The sequence below is a fragment of the Schistocerca piceifrons genome, chromosome 1 (assembly GCF_021461385.2).
Source record: "Schistocerca piceifrons isolate TAMUIC-IGC-003096 chromosome 1, iqSchPice1.1, whole genome shotgun sequence".
Lineage (NCBI taxonomy): Eukaryota > Metazoa > Arthropoda > Insecta > Orthoptera > Acrididae > Schistocerca > Schistocerca piceifrons.
This window is the reverse complement of record NC_060138.1, coordinates 643,469,248-643,492,025: the sequence shown is the minus strand read 5'-3', so window position 1 is coordinate 643,492,025 and position 22,778 is coordinate 643,469,248. Positions and strand designations below refer to the sequence as shown.

The 22,778-nt window shown below is 37.9% G+C and overlaps 1 protein-coding gene across 1 annotated transcript in view; it reads left to right on the top strand.

Annotated features, from left to right (window-relative positions):
- LOC124760357 (collagen alpha chain CG42342-like) overlaps positions 1-22,778 on the top strand; it is a 641,799-nt gene that overhangs the window by 85,488 nt on the left and 533,533 nt on the right. The window contains exon 8 of the mRNA XM_047249099.1: positions 17,511-17,564. Coding sequence (XP_047105055.1) covers positions 17,511-17,564 — 54 coding nt within the window. The remainder of the gene's footprint in view (positions 1-17,510; positions 17,565-22,778) is intronic.

The window sequence follows — 22,778 nt, the reverse complement described above, 5'->3', positions numbered from 1 at the left end:
AATGAGTCAGTATACAGGATATGATGATCCTACACCAGCGTCAAATTGTAAGGAATCAAAGATTCATAAGATGCAGACTAAAAATAGGTGCAAGGAAACTCTCATTATGCAGGCTGTCATAAATTTAGATAAGGAATACTTATTTAAGAATTGAAATATTAAAGTAAGCATCAGGTGCAGAAAAAACAAATGTTATACAGATATAAACAAATGGGACAGTTATTTAGTAAAGATACTTATACAAATAGCAAATGATGTTGCAGATATGAAGCAAACAAAATAAAATAATATGCCAGTGGAAGAGGAAATTGTTAAATAGGTGAGAGTTTCTAGTGAATGATAATAGAATGATTGAAACAAAACTGTTCCTGAATTTTCCTAGGAGAATGTGAGAAAGATTTAAAATCATAAGAGATTGAAGAAAACAAAACTGGAATATATGTTGGATGGATATCATGTCTTACAAGACTCTCAGACCAAAAACAAAAGTAACATAACATTTGTAATGAAGGGGAAATGACTTATGCTATACATCAGTCATTCTCAGTGTGGCATAGAAAGGAGTAAGACATTCAGCCGTAAATTTTTTTACCATATACCTAGAGGTGTAAAGATTTTAATAGATAACAGAATTAACTGTCATCTAAAATCATATCTGATTGATACCTCACTCTACTCCATAGAAGAACGTATTACTGTGAAATAATATTGTGTGTGTGTGTGTGTGTGTGTGTGTGTGTGTGTGTGTGTGTGTGTGTGTGTGTGTGTGTGTGGTCAGAGAGAGATTGAACATAGTTAAGTATAAATCAATTTATGAAAAAGAAAAAGCAACTAAAGGTAATGCCATATTTTTCACTGAGAAAGTGTACAATAATTATAAAACTGACTTGTTACACATCTTACAGAGAGGTCACAGTTGCAGTACATCAATACATGGACCATATAAATGGCTAAACTAAATTATATTGTAGTTCAAGACATGGTAAGAAACGTAGATAATTATATAGTGAAACTAATTTTATTCTGGAAGTAATGTCAGAAGACACATGTAAAGGCATTAAAAGAACGAAAAAACAAAAGGTGCAAGATATTTGCTAAACTTATCCAAAAAAAAGGGGGGGGGGGGGGCAGACAAACAGACTGGCTTTAGGCGTGGTTATAGTACAATGGACCATGTGCTCATTTTCCACAAAATGCTTCCAGGTATGTGATGCATAGGGCTGAATGTTGTAATACCTATTTCATTTATATATTTCATTGTATTTATATATAAATACAAAGATGAGGTGACTTACCGAACAAAAACGCTGGCAGGTCGATAGACCACAAACAAACACAAACATACACACAAAATTCAAGCTTTCGCAACAAATTGTTGCCTCATCAGGAAAGAGGGAAGGAGAGGGGAAGACGAAAGGAAGTGGGTTTTAAAGGAGAGGGTAAGGAGTCATTCCAATCCCGGGAGCGGAAAGACTTACCTTAGGGGGAAAAAAGGACAGGTATACACTCGCACACACGCACATATCCATCCACACATACAGACACAAGCAGACATATTTAAAGACCTTAAAATATGTCTGCTTGTGTCTGTATGTGTGGATGGATATGTGCGTGTGTGCGAGTGTATACCTGTCCTTTTTTCCCCCTAAGGTAAGTCTTTCCGCTCCCGGGATTGGAATGACTCCTTACCCTCTCCTTTAAAACCCACTTCCTTTCGTCTTCCCCTCTCCTTCCCTCTTTCCTGATGAGGCAACAATTTGTTGCGAAAGCTTGAATTTTGTGTGTATGTTTGTGTTTGTTTGTGGTCTATCGACCTGCCAGCGTTTTTGTTCGGTAAGTCACCTCATCTTTGTATTTATATATAATTTTTCCCACGTGGAATGTTTCCTTCCATTATATTGATTTCATTGTATTTATAGATATGTGTAGGAGTCTTTTATTCAGCAAATGGCTGGTGGTCGCAGTGGTGGTGGTGTTGTATGACATTTTCTCATACTGTTTTGATATCATAGAAGAAATGAAATAAGAGTTAAATTAGATTATATTTTCTTATCGAGGGTGCTACTTGTCTAGAAGACTAGAAAAATTGGGAATTCTCAGAGAACATGAATTTCTTGAAAAAATCAGAAAATCTTAGGGAAAAGTGAAAGAGTCAGGAAATTCTCAGAGACTAGGAGGATTTTAACTGCTTATGGAAGAAATCAAATCTAGATAGTTATTTTGTTACAAATCACTCTGAGATTCTGCTTCAGAAACAACTGGCTGTTAGCTGTTTGTTGTTGGTTGATTGTTGCTGCATCCAACATGCTTGACAACCTTGAGAATCTACGATGTTGTCCATTGGTTCTTGGGCTCCAGTTTCGTTTACCTTTGCATGATTTTGTGTGTGACAGAGTGTTGTGTGTGAGAATTTGTGACAAAGTCGTGAATTCATCATTCACATAAAATCAAAGTATTTTAATTTTTTTAAAAAATAACCTGTAACTGGTATTTGTTCACAGTGTCCTGAGTCATGGCTCCATAGTTCTGGGTTGGCAAATGTTGATGGAAGTCTATTGAATTTGGCCCACTAATGTTTTGTTTCTGGCTGCTGTCAACACAGGAGATCTAACAATACAATATTGATGTATACCATAACTGTAACAAAATGATGTAATACCATGCTGTGCAAACCAGTGCATGCAGATGTAGTGCCTGCACTGTCTATTATGATGCAGCTTGCTGCCCCCAACCCACTGCCCTTCCCCCCTTGCTATCAAGGATGGCATCTCTACTACTCACTGGGGCACTATCGTATACTCGAAAAAGATATGGACTGTGATGTGTTTCCTGTAATGGTTTGTTCTATTAGGTGACTGGACAATTCAAATATTGCCTGAAGGGCTATGGCAATTACTCCGTGTATCAATAAATTCATCAAGGGCATGAAAAGGACAAATGAGAACCTATCCACAAGAGCTACAGAGCAGTTGTGAAGTATGCCAATGGTTCGTTGTTGCAGGCAAAATTCATATTTTTTATTTTCTTGGCTGCTGGTGTGCAATCCTTTCTCCAAAATTTCCCATTCTATGTTACATTAGTTTTTTTTCTACACACATCCTTACCTATGATTAGCAAAACTTGATGAAATGAGTAATGAAGCATGAAATGTTGAGTAATGCTGCATTGGTAGAACATTAGGACATTAAAAATGACAGTAATTCACTCCCAGAAAAGATTGTTTCTTTGAAATTAGATATATGTAGTGAAGTGAAGATGGTTAATAGCACTAAGATAGCCAAATGTCTTAGTTTCAAGGAAGAATGAAATACACTGTTTCAAAAACTCATCCCTAGAACATATCTCTGAACTCTGACTTAAATGTTGGTCAACAGCTACAAGTAGTCTTAATGACATTTTTGAAACTAATTTCCTTTTGAGACAGAAGCAGCTGAATAAACGTTTTCCAATACTTGTGGTAAAGAACTAACTTCAAAATTCTAATGCATGAGCTCTGTGAACTTATAACTTGCTCACAAGTAATGTATGCATTGTGAATGTGCATTTATCCACCAAACCAGTTTTATCATTTCCAGAGAGCCTTCTGGATTACAAATTTGCAAACTTCTTGCACTCTGTTAAAATGATAATCTGTCTCTTCTACAGCAACACGAATGTAGAGCAAAGGTTCTCTGCAAATGCAGTGTGCTTGTTTGAGAATATGAAAGAAGGATCAGTTGTTAAAATGTGTCAAGTCTGTGATGTTGTCACGGAACAAGGTGAGATAGAGAATGTAGCCCTAATAAAATCTCTTCTATTCAGTATTAGAAATATGCATTCTTTGCACATTCAACATATGGAACATTGTCATAAAAAATTGGCTACTGTAACATATGAGCCAAATACACTATAAATATTATGGTACTTTGATAATTTTATCTTTTGGACCATCTAACAATATCTGAATGAACAGTCACCTGGAATATGTACATATTTTTACTGTTTAGTTTACAGTTTAGGGCAATTTACCTAGAGGTTATAAACAGTTCTGGTGGTTGGTTTTTGCTATGATGTAGTAAAATTTTTTAAATTCTACTTTCTTTTGGTGCTGTTCCTTTTTTATAATTGCCACTTGGTCTTTTTGTTTTCCACATTTCACAGCACTAGGAACTGGACATTTGTTTTGATGTGATGTTTTGGTTTGTGTTGCCAAGTGTTGGATGTTATTGCCAAAGATTGAATGTTAGTGTCAACTTTCAAGTGTAATCTTTGAGATGTGTGTGATCTGTTTGTGTATGTGTGTGTGTGTGTGTGTGTGTGTATGTGTTTTGTGTGAAATAGTATTTGTTTTGGTGAGCTTTCTTTTCTTTTCTCCTCTTTCTTTCTTTCTTTGTGTGTGTGTGTGTGTGTGTGTGTGTGTGTGTGTGTGTGTCCATCCAGAAGGCAAAGGGAGGGGGGTGGGGGGTGGTGTGGGGGGAGAGGGAGAGGGAGAGGAGAGAGAGAGAGAGAGAGAGAGAGAGAGAGAGAGAGAGAGATGATTTTTTGTGGCTGCTTTTGTGAGAGGGCTGATTTTTATCTTATTATTTCTTTTGTTAAGTGTAGTAGGGAGTCTGTACTGCTGTGTGTTTGCTCATTTTTCTTGCATTTGTATAAGGTATTTGCCACAGTTGTTTACTCTCATTATATTCAAAAACAAACATGTGATAAATGAGCAAACACACAAGAGTACAAACTCCCTACTACACTTAATGAAAGAAATGATAAGATAAAAATCATTGCTCTCACACAAGCAGCCATAAAAAAAATCTCTCTTATCGTTACCCCCCCCCCCCCCCCCCCTTTGCAGGCAGGCAGGCAGGCAGACAGAGAGACACACAGACACACACACACACACACACACACACACACACACACACACACACACATACACACACAAGAAATGAAAATGGAACAGGAACGTAAGATGTAGAAAATTGTCCACACAACCTTTAAGTAGAATTTAAAAAATATTACTACATCATAGCAAAAACCAACCACCAAAACTGTTTATAACCTATAGGCACATTGCCCCAAACTGTAAAGTAAATAGTAAAAATATGTACATGTTCCAGGCTACTGAAGATGCCTTGCAGAGAATAAAGGTGAAAAACTTATGGCACAAAAATTGTGTTTCATTCAGTTGTAGTTAGATGGTCCAAAAGTAAAAATTATCAATATACCGTAATATTTATTGTGTATTTGAAACTTAATCCATTGATTCTTATTGTCACTCCTCTACTTGACAAGATGACATGGGAAAGATGAACTTCTTTACTCTTCATAGGAATTTACAAAATGGGTGGTCAAAGGCAGTTGCAGAAATCAATTGTACAATATTTCTGATGTTATTAATAATTCATTGATTTGAAATCACAAAAAGTCATTACATACTGGTATGCTGAAGACACGTTCTTACTGATTTAAGAAGCTGTTTTAAGCTTCTAAAGTAACTGAACTAATATTTATGCTGTTCTGTTCACTTTGAACATACAGTGGATTAGTTTTTAAGGAAAAGTGCACAGAAAAGGAATATTGCTCTGGCCAGAAAATGGCAAGCGCTCGTGAGCCCAAGTGAGTTGCTTTAATCTCTTTTTGGTAACATTGTTTCATTATTGTCACAGAGGAGATTGTGGTGTAAATGTTCTCCATCATGTCTTTGCATATTGACCTCTGGGAAATGCTTCAAAGCGCAAGAGTGGGATGGAATTCTTTCACTGCATGTAGTGCAAGACGTAGTTGAAATAGGTTTTCTACTGACATATTCATCATCATTAATTACTCTACCTTGATCACTGAGAGATTGACCTGAACAGAACAGTTCAACACTATGTTAGTAGAGAATAGTAGAAGACCCTTCTGAAATAAAGTGCATGTGGAATTATTACACACATTTATAATTTGGTGAAACCAGTTGGTGAGAGAGGTTCTCTCTTCCAAACACACACACACACACACACACACACACACACACACACACACACACAAATTGCAACTAAAGACTAATTTTATTCTGTTGAATTTCTGGGATGAGAGAACTAGGACTAGTTTGCATCATATGAGTCTTTATATATAATGCACTGTGGTGAGATTGCAGAACTTTGTTGGTTCTAACATGAATACATAGTGTAACTGTAGTAACTTCATGTGTAAATAAGTATGCTTGTAGAATGAATATCTCTGTAATCAGAAAACAGTTTAGAAATTCCATAAACAGTCCTAGGCCAAATTTGATTATGTACAGAAAGACCCGAGAGTGGAGACAAGTGAACATGAGAACACACAATAACAAAATTGACCAAGTGAACTTGATTTCAGGATTATATCAGGTAGTTTGCGTGTCAGTCACTCAGGGTGGCACTGTCAGTGAGCTGCATATGCAGATCCCAATATGGTGCTGCCTACAGAATGAGGCCAAGTGCACTTGATTTCAGGATTATATCAGGTAGTTTGCATGTCAGTCTCTCAGGGTGGCACAGTCATGGTGGCCCTGTTTCTCAATCATTATCACTATCACATTCTCTTTCACCAAACAGCTCAGCATATCAATGCAGATGCACTCTCAACTCTCCCTACTGGTCCCGACAACCAGCTTTGACCAGCAAGAATTCCTTTGTTTTTACTTCGGTGAAGTAGCTCGGTGGACTGAAGATGAGCTTCCCATTACAAGCACCAACATCACTCATGTGTTGGATCCATTTCTCCAGCAACTGCAGCAGTATATCCAGAGAATGACCATCGATCCAAGCATCAGATCCTGTCTTTAATTATTTTGTGTTGCACCACAGACTCACTCTCGATGACTATGTACTCATATATTTCTCTAAAGAAAATTCACGCAATACCTGTAAAATAATGGACACAGCACCCTTCAGATCATAAATCCTGTAAAGGAAATAATAACTTGCTGTTCATTCAAAATACGTTAGTTACACATTCAGAAATACAGAAGTTCTTTTTTTATCAGTTTACCTGTTCACTTACCCTTCAGATCTCAAAATGTGTCAGGGAAAGATGGTAAAACTGTCTGGAAATCAGGAAACTGTCAAGGAATTTCCCTTTGGAAAACTTTTGGAAACCCAGGATTTGATTGTGAAGGTTGTCATGAAATCCTGAGGCAAGATGACCACAACTGTTTAACTGGTCCTTGATGTCCTGGCTATTGACGTTCCCACACTTCTTTTATCAGGGTCAGATCTGGGAACCCTTTTGGCCACAGAAACACCTCAACATTACACAGACAGTTCACAGAGCCACATGCTGTGTGTGGATGAGCATTGTCTGATTCAAAAATGGCACTATGATACCGGTACTGGCACTGGGAGACGAAGAAGTTTGCACAGGATAGAGTAGCATGGAGAGCTGCATCAAACCGGCCTCAGGACTGAAGACCATAACAACAATAATGATACTGGTGCATGGGAGGTAACACGTGAGGATGCAGGATGTTTCTGACATACTGTGCCATCAGAGAGCCCTCTAAAACTGTCTACCATAACCTTAAGTCATACCTGATGCCTTCTCATACTGTGACTTTATGAGCGACACTGCTGTGCCTCTCCAAAATATTGTAAGAATGGGACAGGTCACTGCTGCACACACTGATGATGATTATCTGGTCTAATGCAGAAGCATGATTCATCACTGAACGTGGTGCGATGATGTTTGTCGGCAGTCCATACTTCCCAGTCATGGCGCCATTCCTGATGCTGCCGTTTGTGCTGTAGTGTTAATGGAAGCTCATACATGGGTTGGTAATTCTGTAGTCCAGCTGCTGCTAGTTTCTAACTATTGATGTGGGATGTCACAGAATGTTGCAGGGATGCTGTTACTTGCTTATTGATGCCAGGTGCAGCTGTGAAGGGGTTACACTGTGCTTTGTGCACCATATGGCTATCCTCCTTTGTGGTAGCTAGACATGGTTGACCAGAATCTTGACAGTGAGTATGCCTTTCCTCACATTCCCATGCAATCCACCATTGGGCTACTGTCAAATTTGAATGCCCAACAAGACTGGGTAAATGTGGTAACACAATGGGGCCAGTTTCAAATTTTGTCAGGGTCTGGTTACACGTGAACACATACACAGTATCACTGTAATAATAAGTATAATTACAATGTTACATAAATTGTTTGCTACTGTTGATGGAATTCTTATTTTATATGCTCTCTGCACTTGTTCACCTCTAATACGTCATCTTTCTTTGAGTCAGTTCATACAAAGTTTACGGGATGTAAATATAACTGGAAAAACTGCCTGTGACCCCTGAAAGGTATTTACGTGTATATCATTATCCACTAAGCCTTCAAATCACCAATATAACTTTGATCCTTCACTGAATTATTATTATTATTATTATTATTATTATTATTGCTGTTGTTGTTATTATTATTATTGCAATCAGCTGTCACCAGACATTGCCACAGGTTGTGGACAAAAGCTGTGCATACAGTTTGTCTCTGCCTTATTAAATGAAATACATCCATCTGTGATGGAGGTATAATCCTCTGAAAAACTTGTATAATTCTCTGAACAATTTCGTGGGAAGAATAGTCCTCTGAACAATTTAGTGGGAAGAATAGTAAATGTGACTGGTTTCAATAATTTGTATTTTTGGTTGAAGCAACACATTGATGGTCTGCTGAAACATCTGAGTTCATCTACATATGCTATTAGGGTTATTGCAAATTTTGGTGATAAGAATCTCAGTAAATTAGCTTACTATGCCTACTTTCATTCACTGCTTTCGTATGGCATCATATTCTGGGGTAATTCATCGTTGAGTAGAAAAGTATTCATTGCTCAAAAACGTGTAATCAGAATAATTTCTGGAGCCCACCCACAGTCATCCTGCAGACATCTATTTAAGGATCTAGGGATCCTCACAGTAACCTCACAGTATATATATTCACTTATGAAATTTGTTGTTAATAATGCAACCCAGTTCAAAAGTAATAGCAGTGTGCATAGCTATAACACCAGGAGAAAGGATGATCTTCACTATGCAGGGTTAAATCTGACTTTGGCACAGAAAGGGGTAAATTATGCTGCCACAAAAGTCTTTGGTCACCTACCAAACAGCTTCAAAAGCCTGACAGAAAGCCAACCAACATTTAAAAATAAATTAAAAGAATTTCTGAATGACAACTCCTTCTACTCATTGGCTGAATTTTTAGATATAAATTAAGGGAGGGGAAAAAAAAATCAACTTAAACATTAGTGTCATGCAATATTTTGTGTAATGTAATATCTTGTACAGACATCTTTTATTAACCTGACACGTTCCACATCATTATGAAGTGTCGTATTCATGATCTATGGAACAAGTATTAATCTAATCTAATCAACAGACATCTCCAAATGTTATAACATTTATCTGTCCGTGAATCTGATTAGTGGCATGCTAGTTATTAACTAACATATTTTTCCATCATTTACCATACAAAAGTTATGCATTCAGGTCCTCTTGTACATTTTTCAGTTATTTTACAACATAAGCTATTTATACTTTCATGTAACACTTAATGGAATTTCACATAAGGTCATTACCAGTTTATAATATTGTTACAACTGGAATAGAAAATCAAAACTTTAGACAAGAAAGGAAAAAAGAAAAGGGACAAAAAGAAGCACTCAGCTAAAATATGTACAAAGCTTTAGGCATCGGGCTTGAGCTAGCCATGTATAGGCACTAAATCTAAATGATGAGGTACCATTATTTCTAGGTAACTGTGGCACATCTCTGATGTAACTGGCATGTTATTCTATCATCAAATACTTGCAATAAACATCTTGGGTAATTTGAATCTAAGGACTGAATATTTTGTGAGTGTTTTGGATATAGGAGTTCTGTAACCAAAGACAGATATTGGGTTGGAGTTTGTGATTATTAAGAAGATGATGGAGCAAATATAATGTTACTTTTGTGTTTCTGAAGTTAACAATTATTTTTATAAAGATACAAGGCATATTCCAAAACTAAGATCTGTGAGCAATATTTAACTTATTTAACTGATGGTAGGCCTGAATCAAGTTTCACACATGCAGCGTGCGGTGTGATGAGATTTTTGCTGGCAAAAGGATTTCAGTTGCTGAAATCTATTGTGAGTTATACCTAATGTGTAAACCTGAAATAATGAGTGACAAACACATTTGAAAATAGTGTCAACAATTTCAAAATTGCCACACAAATGTTCACAATGAGCAGCGGAGTGACAGGCCCAGTATTTGCATCAATGACATTGTTGACCAAGTGAACCAAAAACTTCAAAGTGATGAGCAATTAATGATCAGTGGTCTGGCTAATGAATTCCAAAATTTTACTCAAACCTCAGTTTACAGGATTGTCACTGAACAGCTTGGATGTGAGGTGGGTACCAAAAATGCTCATTGATCAGCACAAAGAGCAAATTAATGCATAGTCCACAACAGTTTTTGGAGCACTATAGGCAAGATGAATATAATTTGTTTTTCCACAATGTTAACAGGTGACGAGACATGGATATCGTACACCAATGCAGAATCAAAAGGAAGGTGAATACAGTGTTGTCATTCAAGTCCATCCAATCCAAAAAAGTTTAAGCAGTCTCCACTCTCAAAATGAAAAATGATGGTTACTGTTTTTTTGAATGAAAAGAACATCCTTTTGATTGCTTTCATGGATTGTGGGTCAACAATTACAGTTGACGTATATTGTTAAGTGCTAACCATACTGAGAAGTCATCCAGCATAATCCACCTTCACAACAATGCACTCCCTCACACTGCTGTCAAAGCCAAGGAGAAGATTCAAGATTTTTTGTGGGAACTTTTTGAGCTCCTCTGTGCAGTCCTGACCTTGTGCTAAGTGACTATATCCTCTTCTTGCAACTGAAAAAGTGATTTGGGGGACAATGATTTCAAAAACAATGAACTCAAAACTGAAATTACCAACTGGTTCATTTCTCAGGCAGCAGATTTCTGTGCAAATGGCGTAAAGAAGCAGGTGCAGCATTGCAGAAAATATATAGATGCGAAAGGAGATTATATAGAAAAGTAAAGTATTAGGTTGGTGCATAAGTTTGTAGTGTTTTTCCATAAGTTAAATAAACACAACAGGTACTCATAACAGAGACTTTAGTTATCAATAATCTTTTCTCCTTCGCTATTTACAACAGTCTGCCATTGCTGGGGTAACTTCTCGATTCCATGACTGTAGAAATCATTTGGTTTTAATGTGAAGAACTCATCGAGCCATGTTTGGACCACATTTTCATCTGGGAAGGAAGTGTTTTGAAGGTTGTTTGATAGCGTACAAAAAAGGTGAAAACCTGAGGGTGCAAGATCAGTGACTAAGATGGATGTGGAATGACTTTCCAACTCAACTCCTGTATAATGTTTTTTGTCAGTCTAGTAGAATGCAGATGGAAGACAGAAGAATGCAGTGCAGTCTTCTTGGTCATTGTCCTTGGATTACATTTGCAAGAAGTCCCAGTTGTTGACAGTAAATGTCAGCAGTAATGGTTACACCATAGGGAAGCAATTCATCATACATCACAGCATTGCTGTTCCATCAGATGAATAATACGATTTTTTGTGGATGCATGCAGGTCTTTGTATGGGAGTTACCACATTGTTTGGGCTCAATCATTCCTTTCTTTTCCTTAAAGATGCTAATTAGTGTTGCCAGTAATGATGCAGGATAGGAATCGTTGGTGTTGTTCATGAGCCAGTTGGTGAGAAGCAAACAGAGATGTAAATACAGTCAGCTACTGATTTTTGTGATTTTGGCTTAGAGCATGCAGTACCCATACATCTGATTTTTGAACCTTCCCCATTACATGAAAATGTTACGCAATGGTGGAATGGTCACAGTTCATCACATTTGTCAGTTGTTGAGCATACTGATGTGTATCATTGTGGATTAATGCCTTTAAAGGATCTTCATCAAACCCCAAAGGTATTTCTGAACAGGGAGAGTCACTAATGTCAAAACGATTCTCCTAAAAATGAAAAAAACATTTTTCTGCCATGCTCTATCCAAGGGCATTATACCCGTACACAATGCAAATTGTGGAACTCAAACAGAAAAATATGTTGGAAATGTTCTGATTACTCCATTTGGCCCTCTATTTTCCAATGTCCACAACTCCACTCGCTATCACTAAATGACAAAATGACAGTATGTAAGCTCAAATAGCACAGAGAACTACAAATAAAAAATTACAGTCAATAAATAAACCCACAGCAACCATAATACCAACATACAAAACAAAAACTCTCTCAACATATGTGTCAACTTGATAGATATGTAGTAAAATATTACTGTCAATAAAAACCATTCTCATGAGCTAATTTTTTGTGAGTGAACAAACCTTAATTTTGGAATATGCCTTATACCAAGTGACACTTGTACTATCTTGCACACACATGAATTGTACTTTATATCTAGTTTAAGTGTTTATCCAACATTGTGAAGTGACAAAGTGCGAAAAGCCTCAAGGCCAATCTAGAAGAAGAAGAAAATGATGACAATGATGAAGATTGTGTGTGTGTGTGTGTGTGTGTGTGTGTGTGTGTGTGTGTGTGTGTGTGATTTGTACTTGTGTGTCTGTGTGTTTGTGTTCTATTTCAGAAGAAGAACTTTGTACAAAAACTTAATACAGGATGAGTTGAAAAGGGCTTTACAACTTTAAATGGTGTAAAACTTTACTGAGATAACTTACAGAATCAGTAGTTGTATCATTTTGTAGCAAACAACCTCAAGTTTCACATAAAAATGTCAACTATCGTTTTGGTTTAATGTGACTATCATTTGTGATGTGGCAAACATTCCATTGGTAATCAATTTCTTCCTACATTTGTTGCAGAAAATTGGACGTAACTTGTGCAATGGCACTGTAGACTCAATTTTTCAGGTCAGCTAAATTGTTTGGTAGGAGAGAACTTGCATACAGTCTTTAATGAAACCCCAGAGAGAGGAATCAATCTGTGTCAGGCATGGGTAGTGAGGAAACCTCGAACTTCTTTGAGAAAATGAGGTGGTCCACCATGTTTCTGGTAGTAAACAATCCTATTTCAGTCATCTTCAGCGATATGTGGAAATTAAAAGTTTTCAAGCATATTCAGACACACAGTACCAGTCACAAAACACACAGTCAGCCTGTTCCACACCAGTGAGAGTAGATTTTAATTATATGCTATGCTAGCACTCCTGTTGGCATAATGGGATATTGATGCACTATGTGAATCAAACTTGAGGTTGCTTGTTGTAAAATGACACATCTACCAATTCTGTAATTTATCTCAATAAATTTCGCTATCATTTGAGATTTGTAAACTCCCATTTTGACTTGTCCAGTACTTAAGCAGTCTTTTCCGTAGTGCCTGCCTGGAACCAATGCCTCCTCTGTATGGTGAGTAGCAATCAGTCCTTTCCATGTTATTGACAAAGAACTGATTGTTATGGCCCCAACTCCAGCTCTTCAGTTTAGTTTTTCATTGAACACTGTACTCTTTTTAACATTTTATATTTAATCATCATTCAGCTTCATTAGCATTTTTTTCCCTTGTCACAGGAAGTAAAGGAAATGCTGAGGTCCACATCTGATAATCACAATAATCTGATTCATAATACTTGTAAGAGGTTGTCCAAAACTTAGTTGGAGCTGTTCCTCTTCATAATCCACTCTACCATTCTAATATACGAAATGCAATATGTTGCACGTTAATTACATCTGTATCAATTTTGTATCAGAATGCAGATCTTCATGAATTAAGTGATCATTTACATGTTGAGTTTCATTTTATGATGTAGCACTTTTATTTGCTTCTAAAGATGCCATTTTCTAGTATAGGTGGCAATCCATATAGTTAACTCTGATCTTCACATTGCACTAGGGAAAGGTCATTCTGATGTACAGTTGTGCTACCTTTGAATGTCTTTCAGCCATGAGTTTCTATATCTTGCAGAGTGCCTTTTGCTGTTAATGTTTCCTTCACTAATAAATTGTAATAATGAATATCTCTCATCCTTCATAATACAGGGTCCAGTCACATTAATGTGACCACCATCAGCATGCAATAACCACTCACAGACAGCAGGTGGCATCACTAGCAATGGAGGGTACATAAAGTGTGTCAAGGCAATGTGGAAAACAGTGCAGTCATTATCGTAATGTGGAAATTTAGTGATTTATCTGACATCCAAAAAGGCATGATCATTAGCTTTTGGGTCAAGGGTGGTAGCATTTCTGAATCAGCTAAGTTTATAAATTGTTCACATGCTGCTGTGGCTAAAGTATAATTTGCATGGCAAAATGGCACTATCCAAAACTAGTGCCAATGCAACTGTGCTGCACCACGGGCCATAGACTACAAGGACAAAAGACAACTATGGAGAGATGTGTACAGGTGAATAGACATGCAGCTGTTGATCTGCTGACCACCCAGGTGAACCAAGAGTCTACTAACAGTGTCTCCTTGACAACCATTCAGTGAACATTGCTGCAGCAGGTGTCCGATTTGTGCCCTTGTTGACTGCTATTGAACAGTGATGAAGGCTGGAATTAGCCCACCATTACCGCAACAGGTGGTCTTTTCAGATGAATCACATTTTACACTCAATTGAACTATGGCCCTTGGTGTGTACAGCATGAAACGTCTGAAAGAAAAGCACCCTGCAACTAGGAGGGAGGATAATGGTCTGAGGAATGTTTTTGTGATGTTTTCCAGGAGATCTTGTCATTCTGGAATGCAGAGTGGATCAACACAAGTATGCATCTATCCTTGTGGACCAGGTCCACCATATATCCTGTTTGTTTTTACTAATCATGATGGCATATACCAGCAGGACAACGCAAAGTGTCACACAGCTTCCAGTGTATGAGTATAGTTCAAAGAGCATGAGAATGAGTTTACTGTACTCCCCTGTCACCAAACTCCTCGAATTTAAACCCATCTAAGAATCTGTTGGACCACTTTTGTCAAGCTGTTTGTGCTATGGATTCTCAATGAAAACCTAGCGCAGCTAGCCGTACTACTGGAGTCAGCATGGCTCCACATCCCTGTCAGTGCCTTCCAGTACCTTACTGATGCCCTTTCTGCCTGTCTTGCTGTGCAAAAGATGGTTATCCAGGCTTTTGACAAGTAGCCACATTAATGTGACTGGATGGTGTATATGCCAAGTATTGTGTCTTCTTTTGTTTCATAATATGTTTCAGTTTTCTTTCCTTTAACATCTGTGATATCTGGTGGAGAACTTTTACATTTGATATTTTCAATTTACAGGATATAAACAAGAGATAATGATACAAATACATTTCAAATGTGTCAGGGCACTTATATACCAAGGTGAAATTTCCATTCCACTGATTTTACATAACCATTGAAATCCCAGTTTGAAGTTAAAGTTGGAGGCTAAACTTAGGGTGAGCCTGGGGTCTGAGTGACCTGTTCTTCCTCTTAAGCATTTGCCAACCTATCCCTCTCTCCTCCCTGAGGATGCAACTGATGTTCTGAAAGCTAGGATAGTGTGTTTACTTTTATATGTGCTTATAAGCTATATAAATATGGATAATTCACTTTAGTTTAGTTATGAGTTGTCTATAAGTTATGTAACATCAATCATTTTCTTCCATTAACATTTTAGGAACTGCCCCAGTTGTTTTTTGTGTGATGCACCTACCTACAGAAATAGAGTACAGTTCAGTTTCTGTTATATTGCCACTAGATACAAATTCATTATCTATTAAACACCTAGTTTTAAATATGTGTCCAGAATCTCCTTGGATTTATTCCAATTAGCTTTCAATCAGTATAACTGCCAAACCCTGAAAATATTTGATAACAATCTGAAAGTGAATTTTCTCATCTTTTATGCTACATATCATACTAACTTCTCCGCATTGATAACCAACAATTTGCACTGCTGCATGCCCAAAATTTAATGGACTATTCATTATGCCACAAAAAGATAAAAATGCAAACCAACAATCTAGTCATATTCATTAGTCATTTTCAACAACAATATTATCAAAATTACCCGTTCTTTTTTAGAAATTTGTGTGACTTATCAGTCTATCTGTGTGTAATTATTTATTATCTACCATGTACCGAATTCTTCATTGTTTGCTTCGTGGGACACACAGACATCAGTATTTGTTCCTAAATTTGTGGAAAAACCTCACCTAAACTGAAGAGACTCAAAATATGTTGGCACTTGATGATGGCAAGTATGGCTGTAGTAAAAATCAGAGTATAGTTCCCAACAATGGTGATATCTTTGTGTGGATGAATGTTTTGCTGGATGAAACTGGGCCCTTGGTATATCTGACATCATGCCTCATAGGCTAAGAAACAAAGACATGCTGATTAACAATATGCTTCTGTTTCCTCCCCATAATATCTTCATGAAGAACTCTTTGGTTAATTGAAATGGCATTTCACTTTACCATTTCTGAATTTTGGCATAAAGATTTGACGGACAACCATCAAAATGGAACTACTTGTGTACCCCTGAGTTCACATGGTCTCAGTACTGTTGGGAACATTTGGTATGTAAATGACTTATATTTGCATGAACTGGAGTTTCTGTAACTCACTTCCATAAACTGTCATTGGCTATTGAGTGTCATGGATCAGCATACCTCCCCAAACGTTTCCAAGGTATTGCAGGTTCTTTGCAAGGAGAAACTTACACCATTGTCACGATAAAAGATTTTGATCAACATTGCCAGGCAGGCATCATTACTTCAGTCACTGTTGGGTGTACATAAAATCACAATTAAAAGGCCTCCCCCCCCCCCCCTCCCTTTTTATGACAACGTACATCTGTGAGATATTGGTGATTATCAAAACTGTGTGGATGAATGAACTCTGCAATCCCGAAAGCCAGGTAATGTATACAAACAGATTTTCTGTCAGATTTGATTACCTCATGGAAAAAAAGATTTCCTTTTTTCCATGTGATGCTACTGGAATTTTGGCTGCTTTAGGACCACATTTTCATACAGTCACATAACTATAAAAATCTGTGCTGTATGCAGACTGCACCAGTTGCACAGTGTCTGAGTGTTGTGCGTGGGCACCTGATTGTTGTTGCATTTTGGTTATTACTCGAACTCAAGAGTAGGAAACAGTCAGAAAAGTTTGAAATGCAACCTCATAATATCACTCTGATTATCACCTTTAACTGGTGTGACACTATAATGTTTCCTTTAAAGGTCTGTTTGTGTAACTGTTGGCTGATACAAATGGGTTAAGATTTACTTCAGTTGTCATGAGTGATTAAATGTTATATAATAGTGCCTTCCACCTCATGTTCATTTAGTTTTATACAAGTATTTAAAGTGCTTTTTGTATCTCATTTCACTCATCATCATGGCTGCTGGATGTGCTACAGCTGTGTTAGAATTTAAACATTTGCTTGTAATATGCTGTCCAAACACAAAGTGAGAAGTAATCATCTTTGGACAGTTTTTGTTTTCCATATGCTATTAGGTTATGTTGTGTGACAGGGGCATGCAGGCAAACCAGGACCTATGGGAGAACCAGGAATTCCCGGGTGGCCAGTAAGTCCTTGTATGGAATTCTCAGCCTGCTCACTCACAATTTATTTTTCTTCAGCAGAATATGCACACTGCCTCACTTGTAACTGCCAATGTAAATTTAATTCATAGCATATGGATTAAATGAAGTTATTGTAATATGTGTTACATATTCTTCTTTGGATGATAGTCACATTGTAGCAGGATATGCTTTATCACTGGGGATTAATCAAAAGATTTCTGTTGGCCATGAATTTCTCTTCTACATACTGTATTAGCTTCAAGAAATTTAACCTTCTTCCTTTTCTTTTGCAGAAACAGTGACACTGCTACACTAAAGCAAGAGATTTTTTTTTAAGATAGTCCTATTTTAAGTCATCATTGCTGCAGTAAATTCTAAAGAAATTTAGAGCAATTTATTTTGTAGTAGAGTAGTATGCTGTTTGTGTCTTCCTTCTGAAAACATAACAAAGTTATCCAATACAAAACCACTTGGTTTTATTTATGCTCTCAGCATATTTGCCGGAGGTTCATTGTTTCATAACCCACCTGGAGATTGACTTATGTCTTTAATTACCAATATGTGGAATTGTTTCTCTCAGTTTGCAACAGCATTCATAATGTATTTAAGCAAGCACTGGAAGGATATGAGTAATTCTTGTTGTATCACATTGTCTCAGCTTTCTAGTATCTGTCATAAATAATCTTTAGCACTGTGTTCCGTTTTTTAACTTTTTTTGATTAGTTTATGTTGCCCTATTTATTTCACATAGATAGACTCAGAGTCACATTTCTAAAAAATGCATGTGTGGGCCAGTCTTCACATGTTTTGTACATGTTTATATATTTTTTTAAGCTCATTGTGTTGTCAAACTTATACTAGCCGATAGCTCTGGGATTCTGACATTCTCAATATATTAAGTGTTTTTAACCCTCCATATAATCTAGCTGCTTTGTTATTTTGTTCTTCATTTCTGTCAGGTTTCTTCTTCTAGCATTTTTTTTATGCAACCACTATAGCTTTTTAAATCGTCAAGTCTGTTCGTACCTTAACCAGACTTCTTTCATTGTCCATAGAATGTTTATTTTTCATAGAAGCCATATTATATGTACCATTAAGTTTTTGGAATTGCGTCTGCACCTCATGAATATAACATTTAAACCCTCATAGCACAGCCATAAAATGTAGCAAGAATTTATTTAATGTGCTTAACATTGGTACACAGACTTTTTTTTCTGGCCTTCCCAATAAATACAACAACAACAACAGCAATAGTGGTAATAATAATAATTTTGTGTGGCTCAATGGCCTGTTTTAAGTCTTTCTATTGGATGCCAGTTTGACGACTTGTGTGTCCCTAACCTGAGTAAAACGAACCTACAGTTTAATGTGGAATCCATACCACATGTTGTTTCCAGTGCATCTCCACATAATTGAAAAGTGAATTCTAGGTTAAAGGCAGACTGAAAAATCCTTGTACAAGAGGGATTTGACCCCCTTTTGGTTTCAAGGAATGCACTTTATTGCTAGATCACTTTGCCCAACCCTTATAAGTACAGTGCTTTAGTTGAAGATGTTTTACACACTTATAATTTTCACAGGTTAGTAAATGGAGCCAACAGCGGTTAACAGTTTTGGATGTTCATATGAAGCTGTGGCTGGAAGGACTGATTTTAAAGACTGTGAACAGGTGTGGGTCATGGTTTCCATACTGGGGAAAGCTGCAACATTTATCGATTGGAATGAACGTAGACCATGCTATGCTACAGATCACAGTATCACCAAAACCAAGATTTCAGGGTGGAGGATCTCACTAAAGCCAAAAGTCTACATACCGTATCTCCTTTCCGTTTCATAATCAACTACAACAAACCACAAAAAGCTAACTCCAAGATAAGATCTATAGGTGGCATATTTATTAACAAAAGTCACATTTCCCAACACTTTATCACAACAGATCATACTAAAAGATGCATTTATGGGGTACCTTGAACACAGTGTGTGTTAGCTTTGGTGTACGCTTAACGTTTTTCATGTTTTCTTTTCTAAATGAGTGATGTATAGTGTCTTTGTACTCAGTCTCCAACATTTTAAGAGTTTGAAGCTCAAAACAGTGATATATCTGTGATGTCATGGGTCTTGTGCTGTCAATGGCTGACAGAAGCAAACTGAGCAGCTGCTATTTTGATTCAAGTGTTTGCAAAGCTAGCATACCATATTTGTTAGTGTTCATATTTATTCTTGTGTATCACAGATACACTATGTTATCAAAAGTATCCAGACACCCCCCCCCTCCCCCCCCAAACATATGTTTTTCATATTAGGTGCATTGTGCTGCCACCTACTGCCAGTTACTCCATATCAGTGACCTCAGTAGTCATTAGACATAATGAGAGAGCAGAATGGGATGCTCCACAGACTCACAGACTTTGAACGTGGTCAGGTGATTGGGTGTCACTTGTGTCATAAGTCTGTATGCGAGATTTCCACACTCCTATACATCCCTAGGTCCACTGTTTGCAATGTGATAGTGAAGTGGAAATGGCAGTTGCTTTGAAAGCATCAGGTTGCTCAGAGGCATTGGCATATTTGTGCTCTAGGACTGTGCCAAGGAAGTACTGTGAGGTGTCAGTTGCCAAAGCTATGTGCTGGTCCAGAGAGAATGTAGCTAAACAAGGGACCAAGAGTAGTATGGATTTCAACATTTGAATAGCACATTCACAGTCCCGGCTCCAACAGAAAGGTACATTCTTGTGTAACAAGGCATTCAATGAGTGGGTTGAGGCGGCCGCCCCTAGGAAGGCCTGAAGCTCCTTCATATACGACGGCCGAGGCCTAGATGCAACAATGAAGATATGACTTGGCAGAGAGCAAACACTTTTTTGCGAGACCTTGAACTGCAAATAAACAATAGCAGGTTGAAAAAACTGAGATTTCATGAGGATAGACTGTAAGCCGTGGACTGTAAGAGAGAAAACAAAGTACACTAGTTTTTCAAGTGATCATCCGTGGGGAAGCCTGTGACAATAATGTCATCCACATAATTAATTAAGTTGCTCTAAAAACCATTGGAAAATAGTTGGAGCACTAGCCAAACTAAAGGGAAGGCACAAATATTGATAGAGAGCAAAGGAATATTCAAATCTAGGACTCGCCGAGGCTCTTTGTCCATGGGTACCTGCAGATATGTTTCAGACAAATCAATTTTAGAAAAGTTCTGGCCACTAGCTGTTTTCACCAACAGTTCCTCCTGGTGTGGGAGAGGGTATGTAACTATGATTGGTTGTGCATTGACAGTAGTGCAAAATTCACCACAGAGGTGAAGTTTCACCGATGGCTTCTGAACTACAACCAGCAGAGGAATGAACCTCTGACTTGAAAGAGGCACATCCCATAAATTGTCCCAACAGCACAGTGTTCTGTTTCTTATAACTGACCAGCTTTTACATGACCAGTGACAATGGCAGCACGCCTGAACTCACATAGATTAGAGAATTCAATAATGTCACCTGTGTCAACCTGTAGCTGGAACAGTTGGCGAGAAACACTTAACTTGATAAACAACTTGGGAGAAGTCACAAGCATTGGAGTCACATAGTTTATGTTCTTGCTCATATCCTGAGCAACTTTCAGTGAACAACATGTGGAGGTGTTGTGGCTTTTCTTGTGGCACACATTACAAGTAGCCCAGCAGTTAGAGCATGCTCAATGTTCATGCTGACAAAATGAAAAGGATAATACAAGCAGCCCAGTACTTAGGGCACACTGAATGTTCATGCTGACAAAATGGAAAGGATAACATGGAAACAGAGAATGCTGGCACTAGCACTATGGTGGTTGCAGCTGCTTTGGCCAGCCTTTGTCTGCTAGGTGCTGGGTCCACATGTTTACCGCCGCTACTACTGCTTCTTTGTGCAAGCTGTCTGCCATCCTAGAGGGCACATCTTATGACACTAAAAGCCATATCCCCCATGCCTCAGTTTGATCACACACTGCCTGAGAAACTTCAGAAGATTGTGCTATTTGCAAAACTTCGTCCAATGGGGGGTTTCACAGAGTAAAGTCTTCGGGTGTACGTCCCTGCCCAAAGATAAGCATATAATTGTGTGGCACACCATAGAGTCTGCATAAGAGTCATTATGAGCATCAGTAATGAATTGACACTTATGGCTAAGGCTGTGAAGTTCAGATGCCCAGGCAATGTATGACTGGTTTAGTTTCCTGGAGCATTTGTTGAATTCAGCTCGCACCGCTGTGACATATGTTCATTTACATTGGTAGTTGAACAATAAACTGCACATATGATCAAAAGTAAGAGCTGTTGGTTCTTCTAAAGGGGCATGCTGACACAGTAATTGATTGATATACCTTTGGTGGAATCCACAGAGGAATAAGGCTTTGCACAAATTTGAGTGCATCACATTGAGAAACAAAAATTGCTCTCCAAGTCTTTCTGCATAAGCTTCCCAATCCTCAGTTGAATCATCATACAGAGGAAAAGTGGGTGGATAGGCCAGTGTAACAGCACCCTGTCTGTTAATGGAAGCAACAAAGTGGGTCTTGCCAAAGTAAGCTGTTCAGACAGGGCAGATAGCACGGCATCCATAATGACGTAACCTGATGAAACTGCACATAAAGACTGCACGCAAAGGTACCGTTTGAAACTCATCGCCAGTCATGTAGTAACCAAGTAATACATGAAATCAATCTGAGTAACAGAAATATCAGCTTACTCATAAACCTCTCAGTGACAACGGAAATAAGTCTCTCATGACTCCACATGTAACAAGACAAAGGAATCATACAGAAGGCTCAACGTAAGTGATACACAGAACAGTGATGTGAGTGGTACAAACTAAAAGAACATAGTGTGGGTGAGTCAACACTGCTGCGTGCATATATAGGCATGAGTCGCCAGTAGAGTGCATGGTGGAGATTGTGCTGTGTGCATGCTTCTTACAGGTGGCCTCCAGTGGCTGGCCTGCGCTGATACAGTTGGCGGTTGATTTAAGCACACACATGCAGCATCATGTATTTTCTCGTCATGTATTCTCCTTTTCAGCTATACACACTCTCTTCTTTTCATTTGTTTAGTAGTCCATCTGCCATTTTGATAGTTTGAATAGTTTCTGAGAACATGTTTTAATTTATTGTAAGTTCTTGTATTTCACAGTTATCATCTGGTGTGGAGTAGTCATTACGAGCACTCTAATCTTCCCCTTCAGCCTTCTTTTCTA